Consider the following 14,910-nt stretch of genomic DNA (forward strand, 5'->3'; position numbering starts at 1 on the left):
AAACAAATAAAACTGAACTACCAGAGAGTAGGAATGGAAAAGGAAGTGAAATAGTCAGGATTGTGGCCAGAGCAGATGGAGGTGAGTGGGGGGTGTGGTTTCCAGGGAGGAAAGCACAGCTCTGTTTCTCAGCAGATGTGAAGGATGAAGGGGAACAGATCTAGTCCCCCTTTGGTCCTTCAGATGACTGTGCGCCAAGAAAGTATTATTTCCCATGCTGAAATCTCAGTGACAGAGAAGGAACCAAGGATTGAATTTGTTCACCGAAAGGAATATCTTGATTTTCAATTATCAATGAGTAAGAGAGGGCTCTAGTTTTGTTTTGTTTTTTTGTATTTTTCTGAAGCTGGAAACGGGGAGAGACAGACTCCCGCATGCGCCCGACCGGGATCCACCCGGCACACCCACCAGGGGCAACGCTCTGCCCACCAGGGCGCGATGCTCTGCCCCTCCGGGGGGTCGCTCTGCCGCGACCAGAGCCACTCTAGCGCCTGGGGCAGAGGCCAAGGAGCCATCCCCAGCGCCCGGGCCATCTTTGCTCCAATGGAGCCTTGGCTGCGGGAGGGGAAGAGAGAGACAGAGAGGAAGGAGAGGGGGAGGGGTGGAGAAGCAAATGGGCACTTCTCCTATGTGCCCTGGTCGGGAATTGAACCCGGGTCCCCCGCATGCCAGGCCGACGCTCTACCGCTGAGCCAACCGGCCAGGGCCGAGAGGGCTCTAGTTTATTAATCAGTTAGTGTGGTCCCTGACCCCCTGTACCCCAGGATTATTTTGTTTCTGAAATGTCACTTGGACATAGTTTGTAGTTTGAATAATCCCTTTAGGATTTCCTTCATTCCCTCCAAGGGTCATGGTGTATTAATTGCGAACAACTAATAGAAAAACTAAACTTGGGTCCTTTCTCTGATGATGGTGGTAATACACACATAAAACATTTTATACCTCATCTGGCCTTTCATTTACCAAATCCCATTAGAAGAGAAGCAAACTGTTTGGAAACACAATATGCAAATAATCACGGACCTTTTTTGTGACTTGACTAACCTGCCACCATTCCTGGAGCTTCCCATGTGATGTTCCACTTCACCCATGTCCAGGATCAGAGCACGAGGCAGGAAGTTGCCCTACACAGGGCCAAGTGCAGCAGTCTCAATAGAGCCTAGGATGTGATGTCTTAGACCAGTGGTCGGCAAACTCATTAGTCAACAGAGCCAAATATCAACAGTACAATGATTGAAATTTCTTTTTAGAGCCAAATTTTTTAAACTTAAACTATATAGGTAGGTACATTCCTTATCGAGGTAGCGCCCGCACGTGGTATTTTGTGGAAGAGCTACACTCAAGGGGCCAAAGAGCCGCATGTGGCTCGCGAGCCGCAGTTGGCCGACCAGGGTCATAAACAAAGGGGCAGTTTGGCCAGGCCTCGCCTCAGTGGTAGGGTGTGCTGCTTTGAAAAAGAGTTAGAGCTTCTTGGCTGCTCTTGGTTCCCGTGTTCAGTTTTTCCAGGAGTGTGTTGAGTGGAATAACTGGGTTTTTGGGCACTTTACCAATGCTGCAGCTGCTGCTGGAATGCTGGGCTACTTTAAAAGCAGTTCCACAGATCAATGGCTGGGCTGAAAAACTGCTTTTAACATCCCTCCCCCCTGCTGCACCAAGCCTGATAAAACACATGACTGACTCCCAAGCCATTTTGCAGGCATTGATGGTTTCTCCAAGCGGCTTGCTGGATGAGTTCCCGTCCTGCCAACTCTTTCCTGGGGAAGGAGGATGGCCAGTGCCTCCTCGTTCTAAGAATTCCTCAATTGAGCTGTGGCTGTATATGGGGACATCTGTGCCTCTGGTTAAGATGACCTAGATATATGCTCTAACCCAGACACCACTGTGTGGCGAGCCCTTAGACACTGGTCATCTTCACTCCCTTCTTTAGGACAGCTGTTCGATAAATGTCACCACCTCTGTCACCTATGCTGGTAGTTTTTGTAAAGAAGCCAAGAACGGAGGCTGGCTGTGCCGGGGTGAGGCCAACTGATTAATAGCTGGGAGGGGGGCAGGGGATGCATAAGCCATCTGTTATTCATAACATCCTTTTGTGGACAGTTGGACCATAGTTTCCAGGGGCCCTTCACTAACTTAAGCTGGGGGAAAAAACTATAAAGGCTGCAGGGATAAATCTGAATGGCATGTTGTACATGTAGAAATTTGTGGTGTTCACTTTTTATCAGAACTAAATCCGGATTCTGGGGCTGGAGGACAGATAAAGCAGAAGTTGTTAATGGTTACGAAGCAAAGGTAAAAGGAAACTCTTAAAATAAGATTTATTATAGCAATTTAGCTTCTATGCAAATGCGAATCTGTTCAGATTTTGTCATGCTTCTGTGCCATGGAGATTATCTGGGGACTGCATACTGTCTAACGTGTCCCTCACTTGGATGTTTATTTTATTTGACTTTCAGAAAATGCCATAGTATGTCCCAAAGAGGTCTCTAGTTATGCCAAACAGAAACAGCATTTTAGAGAAATGAGTACAGGTACCAGTTGTCCTGGTAGGAATCACAAAAAAAAGAGATGGAGAGAGAGAAGGAAAGTAAGAAAAGAAAGGAAGAAAGAAAAAAAAAAAATAGATGATTACATTTAGCATAATTGTTCACCATTTTTTATAGCCTGAGTGGATTTTTTAAAAAATTGTAAAAGAACTTTTATGGATTTTTTTTTTAAGTTAGCCTAGTTGTAACCAACTGGCTTATAGCCCACTGACATGACATCAGTGAATTTAGAACATAGTTGTCATAGTGGAGACGACAGCTGGCATTGTGTCTGCAGGACAGCCCTGTTTCCTGGCCCCTCCTGGGCCCTGCAGTGCAGCAGGGATTGATGGCTCCTGGTGATGGAGCCAGGCACTGCAGAATCCTCTGGTGACCTCTGGGCAGCAAAGAATACTTACATCATTCTCAGCAAAATACATTTAGTAACAGTTGTTCCAGTGCCGAGTGCGAGTGCGTTTTGTAAACCTTTGAACATATGGCCAATACAATTAATTCTCTGTTAACCCCCATGGTTCCCAAGTCAACCTTGATAACAGAGCATCTACACTGGCAGTTAATCTTTTTTGTCACTATCTAGCATACATTTTAAATAGTGACTTGTTGGTTGTAAAGCTCATCAGTGTAGAGAAACTTGTGTTCATCCCTTTTCCCTTCTGCCAGCAGATGGCTGTCTAAGTCAGTCCTCTTATAAGGGGACCAGAAATCAATAGACCAGTGGTCGGGAACCTTTTTGGCTGAGAGAACCATGAACGCCACATATTTTAAAATGTAATTCTGTGAGAGCCATACAACCCGTGTATGTTACGCATTATCCAATAAAAATGTGGTGTTGTCCCAGAGGACAGCTGTGATTGGCTCCAGCCACCCGCAACCATGAACATGAGCAGTAGGAAATGAATGGATTATAATACATGAGAACGTTTATATTTTTAACATTGTTATTTTTTTATTAAAGATTTGTCTGTGAGCCAGATGCAGCCATCAAAGGAGCCACATCTGGCTCGTGAGCCATAGGTTCCTGACCCCTGCAGTAGACAAATGAATACAGGTTGAGATGTGTTAGCACAATAGAAGTCCAGTGGGGAGACCTAAATTGCAGGACATTCTTTGAGAGTGTTTAGCAACAGGAAGGGCCAGTAGGAAGATGCAGCTTGTCTCTGTTAACTCCTCAGTATTTAAGATTCTCAGACATGCAAAGTGACTGCTGATGCATTTCTAAGCTTATCGCTTGTGTATTTTCTCTGAAGGGTCCTAATGATTGTTAACCATTTCTCATTTTTATTTGGCTGGATTTTTTTTTTTTTTGGCTTCAGCATTTTTGCTCTTACTATGTTTATTTTTTTATTTTGATTCCCTGTATCACTGTTTTCTCTTGCACACGTCTCTCAAGGTTTACACAGTAAATAATGTGAGCGTGATAACCAAAATACGGACTGAACATCTGACTGAGGAAGAAAAAAAGAGATATAAAGGTAATCCTCTCCACCTTTTAAATCTAGAGAGAACTTTGGTTGGCTCTGTTAAATTTGGGGGTTGATGTGATTGGTTGTGCTAATCCTAACCATCACATCCATTTATAAAACATGCCTTAGTCTGACTCATTCTTGGAGATATTTCTCATAGTTGGCTTCAGCCATAATTAAAACCATTCATGAGGGCTTATTTATATGTTACGAAGAACAATTGTTGGATGAAAAAGTCGATACGGTTATTGGAGAATATTTGTCATTGGAATAAATGATTTGGTCCAAACTATCAAATTGAAAGATTTGGACAGAACTTGGACTCTGAGTCAAAACACTGCTAATAAATGGGCGCCATTTCCCACCTGCACCAGTGGCTGCTTCTGCGGCTTTGTGAAGTTGCTGACCCTCTGTGCCTCAGTTTCCTCAGCAGTGAAATGGAGGTGCTCTCATACCTTTCTTAGAGTTATTGGAAGGAGCCGATGAGTTACTTCATGTAAGTATTTAGAGCAGTGCCTGCTGTGTGTGACTAGCACACAGTGAGTGTTAACTACCATCACCGCTGTTGTTCACTGTAACTACCACAATATAATTACTGCAGTTTGACAAATGAGGAAGCTGAGGCCCAGGACACATGGGCAGTGACCAACCAAGATGAGATAGGAATCCAGATCTGGCTCACTCTCAAATCCAGCCTCTTTTCACTATCTGCTTTAATTCTTGTAACTGTTGTTCATCTAGTTTAGAGACCCTAATAAAAGTGTCCTCCAAAGGATAATTTATAGCTGATGGTTATTGTGGGTGGTTTTTATGAGTCTTTCCATAAATGGACTTCCTAATGCAGGTAGCTTGGATCAGCAACTTTAAAATATGATGAGAATCTGTAGTCACAAGTTGAGTATAATATTAGACATTAAACGTTTCCCCCCTCTATAGCGGACAGGAACCCACTGGAGTCTTTGTTGGGAACTGTGGAACACCAGTTTGGTGCTCAAGGGGTAAGTTGAAGCAGCATGCTTTCAGCACAGTGTAAAGGAGATGACTTTTCTGTCCTTGGGATGGCATTTACTGAATCTGGAACGGACCACTGTATTTGAAAAGGCTAAAGAATACTCCCAAGCGGAATTTGAGACACTCTCTTGGAAGAGAATTAGATGAGTGAGTCTTTAAAAATAAAGATTTTAGGGGAAGGGTAGTGATTCTAGAAATCAGGGGCTTTCTTTCTTATATGTTATAAACTAGTATCTATCTGTAAAAATGAAAACAAAAGGATTTCAGGATTTCACTTTTTTTTTTTTGGTGATAGAGGGACAGATAAGGACAGACAGACAAGAAGGGAGAGAGATGAGAAACACCAATTCTTTGTTGCAACTTCTTACTTGTTCATTGATTGCTTTCTCAAATGTGCTTTGACCGGGGTTGGGGGAGGGCTCCAACAGAGCGAGTGACCTCTTGCTCAAGCCAGCGATCTTGGGCTTCAAGCCAACCACCTTTGGACTCAAACCAGCAACCATGAGGTCATGTCCATGATCCCACGCTCAAGCTGGCAACCTCGGGGTTTCGAACCTGGGTCCTCTGCATTCCAGTCCGATGCTCTATCCACTGTGCTACTGCCTGATCAGGCAGGACTTCACATTTTAACAGAGCAGCTTAACAAATATTTTCTCATGTGATCCTCACAATAACTATGTGAAATTGCTACAATGGATGTCACTGAGGGTGAGAAAAATGAAACTACCTTTCCAGGGTCTCAAGCTAGAGAATGACAGCTAGAACTTAAACTCCAACCCCCCCCCCCCCCCGCCCAGATCTCCTATGCTTTCATATATTTCTCTCTCTTATAATCCAGAGATAAAAGTACAAAAGAATGGAGAAATATTTTGAGATGGAGAAATCCATTAGACTCACCATGTAGTTTGATAATATATGTTCATAGATTTTCTTGTTCTGTGCAGTAACTTAATAAAAAAAAGTTAATGACTAGAACTTCCTGATCTGTAGCTGGTTAACATGCCCACCTCAGAGACTGAGTGCCATAGGCCTCCACTTGTGAGCATCAGTTGGCATTTCTGATTCCCCTGAGTTCTGGCTCGGCAGGACCTCACCACAGAATGTGCCTCTGCAAACAACCCTACAGCCATCACACCAGACGAATACTTCAGTGAAGAGTTTGACCTGAAAGACAGGGACATCGGAAGGCCGAAGGAGCTGACGATTAGAACACAAAAGTAAGAAAGATTCAATGGCCATTTTCAACTTCAGATTCTTATTTGTTTCAGAATTCTGATGTCTTACAGGTCATGTTCAGTCATTATTCTGTCCCTTTAAAAATAATTTTAAATTCCTTTATTTGACAAAGGCTAACAGTAGATTGCCCATCTTATTAGCCCTTCTCCAAGTAGAATATAGATTGGATATAAGAATTCATTTTACTGCCAGCAAGCTTTAGCTGATCAAACGAAATGGTTTCTACAGTAGCAATTTCTTCATGCCTGCCCTCAGTTAAGGCTCTTGCAGGTTGTAGTGGAGGTTGTTTCCCTGACTGCTGGATTTCAGAGTATTCTGGATTCCTTGTTGGGCTAGTCCCATCATAGCACTGAATTGAGATGTAAGATAACAGGGAAGACTGTGGCGTAAGGAGGCTGGTGTTGTCTAGACTACTTTGTAGAACTCATCTTTTCTTGGTCAAATCCTGCAGGTTTAAAGCAACGCTGTGGATGTGTGAGGAATTTCCTCTCTCTCTCGTGGAGCAGGTCATTCCCATCATTGACCTGATGGCCAGAACTAGCGCTCATTTTGCAAGACTGAGAGATTTCATCAAATTGGAATTCCCATCTGGATTTCCTGTCAAAATAGGTACCATTGAATGAACCAGAGGAGCACTTGTAGGTTTTGTACTTTGTGGGGGTGACAGAATGTGTTCTAGGGAATGGGGGCACTTGAATCAAAAGTAGCATGCAGTGGACATAATAGAGGAGATCAGAATCCTCTAGTTTAACTTGGCTTAAAGAAGTGTCATGATTCTTGGTCATTTTCCATATCAACATTAGGAGATTACCCATCCATCAGTTCTATTTATTGATGGCACTGACCGATGTAAAAAAACAAAAACAAAAATGTGACACATTCATTTCTTCAGGATCAGATCTTAAGTGAAACTTTAAATTAGGTAGTTAATTGAGGAAGACAATTGACACCATGATCTTTGATACATAAATATGTTTTAGGGCCTGAAGTAGTATTCATGATATGATATACAGTGCATGTTACTTGTGAGGAATTTACATTTTGGATCATTATGCATTCATGAGACTTGAACCCTGGCTCGATCACTTACTCACTGTGATCTAGGAAAAGATGCTTAACCTCTCTGAGTCTTGGTTTTCCTATCTATATACTGGGAAGGGTTGTTATGAGGATTACGTGACATCATTCTTACAAAAAATACTTGGCATGGTCTCAGCATAGTAAGCACTCATAGCTAACTATTAAATGATGGCTAATTATTATTTGCAGGAGAGTTATTCATAAAAGCTTTTATTTTGTTAGAAATTCCCTTGTTTCATGTCTTAAATGCACGGATTACATTTGGAAATGTTAACGGCTGTAGCACTGCTGAAGAAACTGTAGCTCAAAATGTGGACGGGACCCAGGCTGATTCAGGTGGGTTGTGTGATTTTTTTTTCTTTAATTCAGACATTTAGTCATTACACTAATTATTGTGGTTGAAATTGGAGTATCTTATAAAGTAGCTCTCCAGGCTGAATCAAGAAAATTATAGATTTAGTTTAGATTAAGTGAAACAAAATTTGAGAATATGTATGACCCTACTTGTATTAAGAATGCAATATATTCTTTAAAAATGACTATTCACGTGTAATGCGTATACAATAAAATGCTCTCCTTTTTAAGTTTGACAGTTCAATGCATTTTGACAAATGTACACACGTAACCACCACCGCAGTCACGACCAAGAGCATTTCCATTACCCCCCCTAAACTTCCTCAGGCTTTCCCATCAACCCCATTGATACTGTGGATTTTATAGTACATGGATTTATTCTTGTTATTTTCCCATTATTCATTGCTAGTATATAGGAATATAATTGAATTTAAGTTCACACACAGACACATTATCTCTCTCTTATATCTTCACTGTATTTCATAATAAAAAAAGAAAAAACACTGGTGTGACTGTATATATACATAGCACATTTCTCAAAGGACATATGCGTAAAACACTTGTTACCTCTGAAATTTGGAAATAGGAGAAAGAATGTATGGAGATCTTCACTTTTTACTGTATATTCTTCTGTATTTTTTATGACTGCATTAATTTTATCACTAAAAATATAATCAAAGCAAAAAGAGGAAAGCAGTATTCTGGTACTTTTGTCTGTCAGGATTATTCTTCAAAATCTCTCTCACATAGCAGCAAACTTTTAATCGTTTTAATTTTATCTTTTTTTTTTTTTTAATTTTAAAAATGTGTATACAGAGTTGATGTGGAAATTTATTTTACTAACCCAGGCACCGGACTGCCCCCTTTTGTGTTTCAGCTTCCTCGGGCACCAACTTTGAGGTTGATCAGTCTGTGTTTGAAGTTCCTGAATCGTACCATGTTCAAGACAATGGCAAAAACATGCATTTGCAGGACGAAGATTACGAGATAATGCAGTTTGCCATCCAGCAGAGCTTACTGGAGTCTAGCAGGAGTCAGGTGCATTCCTCAGAATAAATGGCAGGACATGGCAGGTTTTACCCTCCTGTTTGGCCTTTGAAGCTAACCTGAAAATATTACTTTAAATAACTTTGGCACATTTCTGGTATTGACAGAGATGGTTTTGTATTTTATATACCTGGTGTTTTCCAAAAGGTAATTATATGAGCTATGCATATCTCATACAATCTGCATAGACCCATCAGCTCATTCCAGGATATCTGCTGACAGACCTGCCTTTTCCTTATATTCACCCATGTAACTAATCATTATGTATTTTGTGGGATGTACTATATGATTTTATGGTACTGAAACAGTCAATTCGTGCTAATTTAAACTGTCATATTTTCCCTAGAATATTATTATGTGTCATTAGGCTCATAATAAGGTATTTGGAGACTACTCTTCCCCAAGGAAGACCAATCATTGTGTTTGATTGCCCAATTAAGGGTGTGATGAAAGTGTGGGTGGATTCTTTGTCAACATTTTCTTGTTTTTACTCAGATGTTTTATTCTGTTATAAGGGGTATAATCCCAAACTCTTTTGAGTCTAGCTAAAAGTAGAGCCTACAACAGGACAGACCAGAGTTAAGAACAGTTGCCTTTGTTTTCTTTTGTGGATCTTCCTTAAGGCCTCACCTGCCAGGGACAATCCAGGGCATGAAGTCTGGACTCCTGTCCCCTCCCTCCTGGGGCGTCCCAGGCTCAGGTTTTTTGCATTCTGGTTTTCTCCTTGAACCTCAGAGCTTGAGTAATGTGAGCCCAACTCTTCGCCTTTCCTATGGACCCATTCTTAGAGCCATTCAGTTTTCTGAGGCTACTTGGCCAAGGGCCACACCCCAGAGCCTATTTCCTTTGAGAGGCCTCCTGGGAGAAGACCCAGCCCTGGGCATCACTATCAGCCCAGTACGCCTTTTCTTTTCTTTTCTTATATAAGTAAGCTTATTTTTTCCTCCAATACTTACATAACCTGTTGATCATAGTTTTGCAGAGGGCAGTAGTCAGAGTCATAGACAACAGATTCAGTTATGTACTGCTTGACGAAGGGCAATGGGGATACAAGGAATGCATTATTAGGTGATTTCATTGTTGTGTGAACATCATAAATGCATTTACATAAACCTAGGTGGTATAGCTTACTACATACTTAGGCTATATGTTATACCACCATCATGTATACCAGTGATAGTCAACCTGGTCCCTACCGCCCACTAGTGGGCGTTCTCGCTTTCATGGTTGGTGGTAGCAGAGCAACCAAAGTATAAATAAAAGATAGATTTAACTATAGTAAGTTGTTTTATAAAGATTTATTCTGCCAAACTTAGCAAAAATCCAACATAAAGTACTTGGTAAGTAATTATTATTATATGCTTTAACTTGCTGTAACTCTGCTTTATAAATTTTATAAAGTAAAGTTACTTCCCTACTTTATAAATCACCATTACTGTGGAACCGGTAGGTGGTTAGAAAATTTTACTACTAACAGTGAATCAAAAGTGGGCGGTAGGTATAAAAAGGTTGACTACCAAAAAATAAAAATTAAAAAAAAAATAAAAAGGTTGACTACCCCTGATGTATATACATCATTGACCGAAACCTTGTTATGTGGTACATGACGGTATTGAATTATGTATTCTAACCTTAAAAGTCACCTGCTTTGTTCATTTAAACTTTGCTTTTAATAGACTTATTTTGTATCAAGTATGAGAAGCTGTGGGTAGAGAACCATGTGCTACCTTGCACTGTGTCATTTTAAAGATAACCAAAGCCCCTGTTTCACACAGCACTGTCAATATGGACATGTAAATACTTTTAATTTCATTCTCATTGCTGTCATTTCCTTATGACACCTATTCCTTCTAAGGGGTATTCACATCCATCATGTTTGTTTTTCCTAGGACCTTTCAGGACCAGCTTCGAATGGAGGGATTGGCCGGACACATGTCTATGATGCTCAGTATGAGAGGTAATTGACATAATCCTGATGATTAAACCGAGGTTGGCACAGGCACTTTGTACATGTAACACTGCCCGATGGGGGAAACTTGATAAAGTGTTGGCTCCCTGCTTCCTTGTGGCATTAAATAGTTCTGATCTCTTGGTGGCTGAGTTTCCAGAAATGGGCAGAAGTGCTGACTTGTTCATGGGCCAGTGCCATTGGCAGACAGGCCTCAAGGAAATGTATTTTGATTGGTCTGATCTGCAAAGACTGATCACACAGGGTCTCAATGTCCTCAGTGGGACATTTATATAATTTTAAGAATGATGGCATTTTGGGGAAGAGCTACAGAGATGATTACATTTTCTTTCTTTTTAAGGAAGGAAACCAGAAAGATTCATTTTACAAAGCATTTTCCTTTTTTTTTTAATTTTTTAAATTTTTTATTTTTTTTACAGAGACAGAGAGAGTCAGAGAGAGGGATAGGCAGGGACAGACAGGAACGAAGAGATGAGAAGCATCAATCATTAGTTTTTCTTTGCACAATGCAACACCTCAATTGTTCATTGATTGCCTTCTCATATGTGCCTTGACTGCGGGCCTTCAGCAGACTGAGTAACCCCTTGCTCGAGCCAGTGACCTTGGGCTCAAGCTGGTGAGCTTTTGCTCAAAGCAGATGAGCCCTCACTCAAGCTGGCGACCTCTCAAACATGGGTATTCTGCACCCGAGTCTGACGCTCTATCCACTGCACCACCGCCCGGTCAGGCTACAAAGCATTTTCTTAAACTTTGGGCATATGAAAACCTGTTGAAGAACTTGAGTTTTGCTTCAAAATAGATCCAAGTTCAATTCCTAGCCCCATCACTTAGTAACTAATTGACCTTGGGCAGGTTTCTTAACCTCTCTGAGCCTCAGGTTTCATCTGTATATAGCACCTACGCCCCCAGAGTTATGTGGGATCCAATGGCATCATGCACAGAGAGTGCGTATAAAGTGGCTGGCACAGCATGCACTTGAGAAGCCATTAAGGAGGGTAGTTAGTGCTGCCTCCACTATGATGACGATGATAATCACTGTTTCTTTTCCTCCCTCTTTTTCCCAACCCAGGGCCATCCAGGAAAGCCTCCTCACCAGCTCAGAAGGCCTATGCCCTGGTACCTCACGTGAGACAAGCAGTTTTGATAGCGACTTGCAGCTGGCCATGGAGCTCTCTGCCAAAGAGCTGGTGGAGCAGGAGCTCCGGCTCCAGGAGGAGGAGGCAGAGCTGCAGCAAGTCTTAGAGCTGTCTCTCACTGAGAAATAGACCTTTCTGCCCACGGGCTGCATGCCACGAAGGCTCTGGGCTGCAGGCGGGTGCTGCGTTACCAGGGCCCTGGGGCTGAGGGACTGCACCTTCCATGTGCACAGCAGACGGCAGCTGCCTGCTTCTTTGTGCCGAGGTGCAGGACCAGGGACTCCCAGGTCCAGCCACGACACTCCCTGGTTAACGGGCTGGGGACCGGCAGGCCGCATCCCCAGGCTAAGGGGAGGAGAGCATCGTCACTTTCCATGAGCTATACTGGCTTGCAGGTCACATTTTTACTACCAGCTTTAGACAAAAACCCCAATCCCCGCAGGTCTGTAGGTTAATTGTTACCAAGGAGTAATAACAGAACTAGTTATTGCAGACAGGGTGCTTTTCTATCTGAGAGCAGCAGCCTTTGTAGAGTGTGGTTTATGAAAATTTATGATCCTTCTTCACAGTTCACCAAAGAAATGGGTTATCTGTGCCGACCTCCTCTTATTTTTACCTTTATACAGGGTTTCTAGGATACCGTCACTGTTCCTCCTCCATCTCTACCTTATTCCATTCCTTCCGTCCCCAGCTGAAGTTAGAGAGGAGTGGTATACAAGGATCTATTTTAGATGAGGGCTAACTATTTGCATCAAATTAAGATATACTAATGACCATGGATGTTGCCTTAGCCTTAAAAAATTACTAATTTCAAACCACCTCACTTTACTTATTGAAGGATCTGATTTGATTTTGTGAAGCAGTTCCTTTGAGAGCAGGATCCTCCAGGCTAAATCCAAGGCAGCTAATCCTGGCCCTGAAGGAACAGCTGGAAGAACTCGAGCTTTGTTTTTGCAGTGGGCAGGTTGGCCAAACTACCAGACAGCATAGAACCAAACCACACACGTGTGCCCCACACCTCTGGTGCAGGATTTCCATGCAGAGGTCCAGGGAGACCCACCCACTGTGAGCCCTGGGCTCCCTTGGGAAGGGGTAGAAATTAGAAAGGAAGCAACAAAAGGAACTCAATGGCTCTGCATTCAAAAGGGAAAGTGGTGATTCACATTGCTTTTTAGAGTTCAAATCAACATCTTTCTGGATAAATATATTTTTTAACAGAATCTTTTTATTATTTTTAAACGATATAAAAACTATTCCCATCAGTAGCAATACATGGTTATACATTTTAACCAGACTTTCTCAGGCCTTTTTGGGATACCTTTGGTAGTTAACTATTTTGTCTAACCCTTCTGTAAATAACCATTGCAGAACATGCAGAACCCTGGGGAACAGCTGAGGGTGTGCTCCCTCTGGCCTGCTCTGTGCTCAATCCCACGGGATGCACTGAAATTGCCTGGTAAACTGTCCTCTGTTTTACATCAGTGTGGTATCTGTTGGGCTTCTTTTTGGGGTGTGAAGAGAAACCTAAAAGTCTTGTTCCGGTTACAGTCTGTATTACACAGTTAGCATTGCCAGTACAACGTTCCTAGTCACAAAGAAATGTGCTTTTGATTCCATATAATCACCTTTTTTTTGTCATGGTCTGACCAAAATTGCTCTTCTGCACACCAGGCCAGTATATACAGCATCACATTTGTTTCAGATACATACCTTGGCATTTTGTTTACTTAGCGTTTACCTTGTGTGAGGACACTTCTTGGGAATGGCTGCAGTTAGGCTGCACTGTTTACTCACTGAGGTGAACCCTAGGTAATCTCTTATGTTTGCATTCCATTGTTGCTTCCCCATGTCTCTTTGTCCCAGGAAGTCAATTAAAAAGGGACTGAGCTTTTGGTCAACCTGTTCAGTTTGTGTTCACTCTTCAAATGCAAATAAAGACTGCTTCCTTAGAGGGTGCTCATATAATATCCTAGACAGCCTTTGAGTTTTGTCTTTTCACGTTGTTTTCTAGTGCCTGAATGAACCCACACCACCTGTGTTATTGGAATATTAGAAAGCCCTCCCAGTGCCCTTTTGTATATCACAAATGGACATGCTCCTCTCAGCCTTCCTGCCCAATCACAGTCCACAGCCCAGTGTTCCTGGTTTCAAACTGATAGCAGGCCATTGTCAGGGCTGCTCTGAGACCTCTGTAGCCAGCCTCCTCTTGGAGATGGACTGGCTCTTGTGGAGTAAGGAAAACCAAGCCAGTATCAACTTTCTAACGTGACTGAATATGCTCTCTCCTTTGAAGCCCAAGTGCTTTGTGAGGCTGTTGTTATAAGTTTGGGTGATGATTAGGGCTTCTAGGCTTAACTACACCAAATATGTTGATATTAAACGAGGCCTTGGTATTTCTGGGAACAGGACAACACTGCTTTGCTTTAGAGGGAAAGTAAACAGCAATACTTGGAGGCGGGGGCACTATGAAGAAAATTGTTACTCTGGTCGAAACACAATACCTAGGGATTACTTAATTTGGAAAGTTTCCTGCAGAACACAGATGAATCAAAGACAAGTTGGACTATGGCAACTTCAAATGACAGTAGCACAGCGATGGAGTTCCAAGTCCAAACTAGGCCTACGTCTAGAAATAGGTGTGATTTAAAACTGAGATCCAGCCAGGAAAAATATAAGACTCCAGAGCCCCTAAACATCAAGCAGCATTTGCAGATTTCTTAGTCTCAACTTCAAAGAAAGTTAAGATTAGTGTTTGCTAAAATAACTCATTTTAATGATTGGTGTAAATAAATCAGTCCTATGTGTGCATCTGGGTATGTGGTAGGTATTCTGAGTATAGTTCAGTTTTATGAGGTCAAGGGTTTGACTACCACCCTCCTCCATACTCCCAAAGATGGTCAGGAAAATAATTCTATTTGAAGGTACTAGGTGGTCGGTCTCTGGTACAGAAAAGTTTTCGGCCTAATTCCCAGAATTGATGGTTTTGTCTCTGTAATAAGCCTCTTCCTACAAAGATTATATTGTCTTTCTTTGGCTTGAAATCTCATACTGAACAGATGGTAACATTGGAA

General features: G+C 42.0%; 1 protein-coding gene across 1 annotated transcript in view; it reads left to right on the forward strand.

Moving 5' to 3' along the window:
• The window catches only part of ANKRD13A (ankyrin repeat domain 13A), a 32,669-nt gene extending 18,566 nt beyond the window's left edge, over positions 1-14,103 (forward strand). Inside the window, exons 7-15 of the mRNA XM_066370733.1 lie at positions 2,223-2,289; positions 3,934-4,015; positions 4,943-5,004; positions 6,104-6,234; positions 6,705-6,862; positions 7,556-7,669; positions 8,565-8,725; positions 10,624-10,691; positions 11,773-14,103. Of these exons, the coding sequence (XP_066226830.1) occupies positions 2,223-2,289; positions 3,934-4,015; positions 4,943-5,004; positions 6,104-6,234; positions 6,705-6,862; positions 7,556-7,669; positions 8,565-8,725; positions 10,624-10,691; positions 11,773-11,968 (1,039 nt within the window). The 3' untranslated portion in view covers positions 11,969-14,103. The remainder of the gene's footprint in view (positions 1-2,222; positions 2,290-3,933; positions 4,016-4,942; positions 5,005-6,103; positions 6,235-6,704; positions 6,863-7,555; positions 7,670-8,564; positions 8,726-10,623; positions 10,692-11,772) is intronic.
• Positions 14,104-14,910: the final 807 nt, after the last annotated feature.

This window comes from Saccopteryx leptura, chromosome 2, assembly GCF_036850995.1.
Source record: "Saccopteryx leptura isolate mSacLep1 chromosome 2, mSacLep1_pri_phased_curated, whole genome shotgun sequence".
Taxonomy (NCBI): Eukaryota; Metazoa; Chordata; class Mammalia; order Chiroptera; family Emballonuridae; genus Saccopteryx; species Saccopteryx leptura.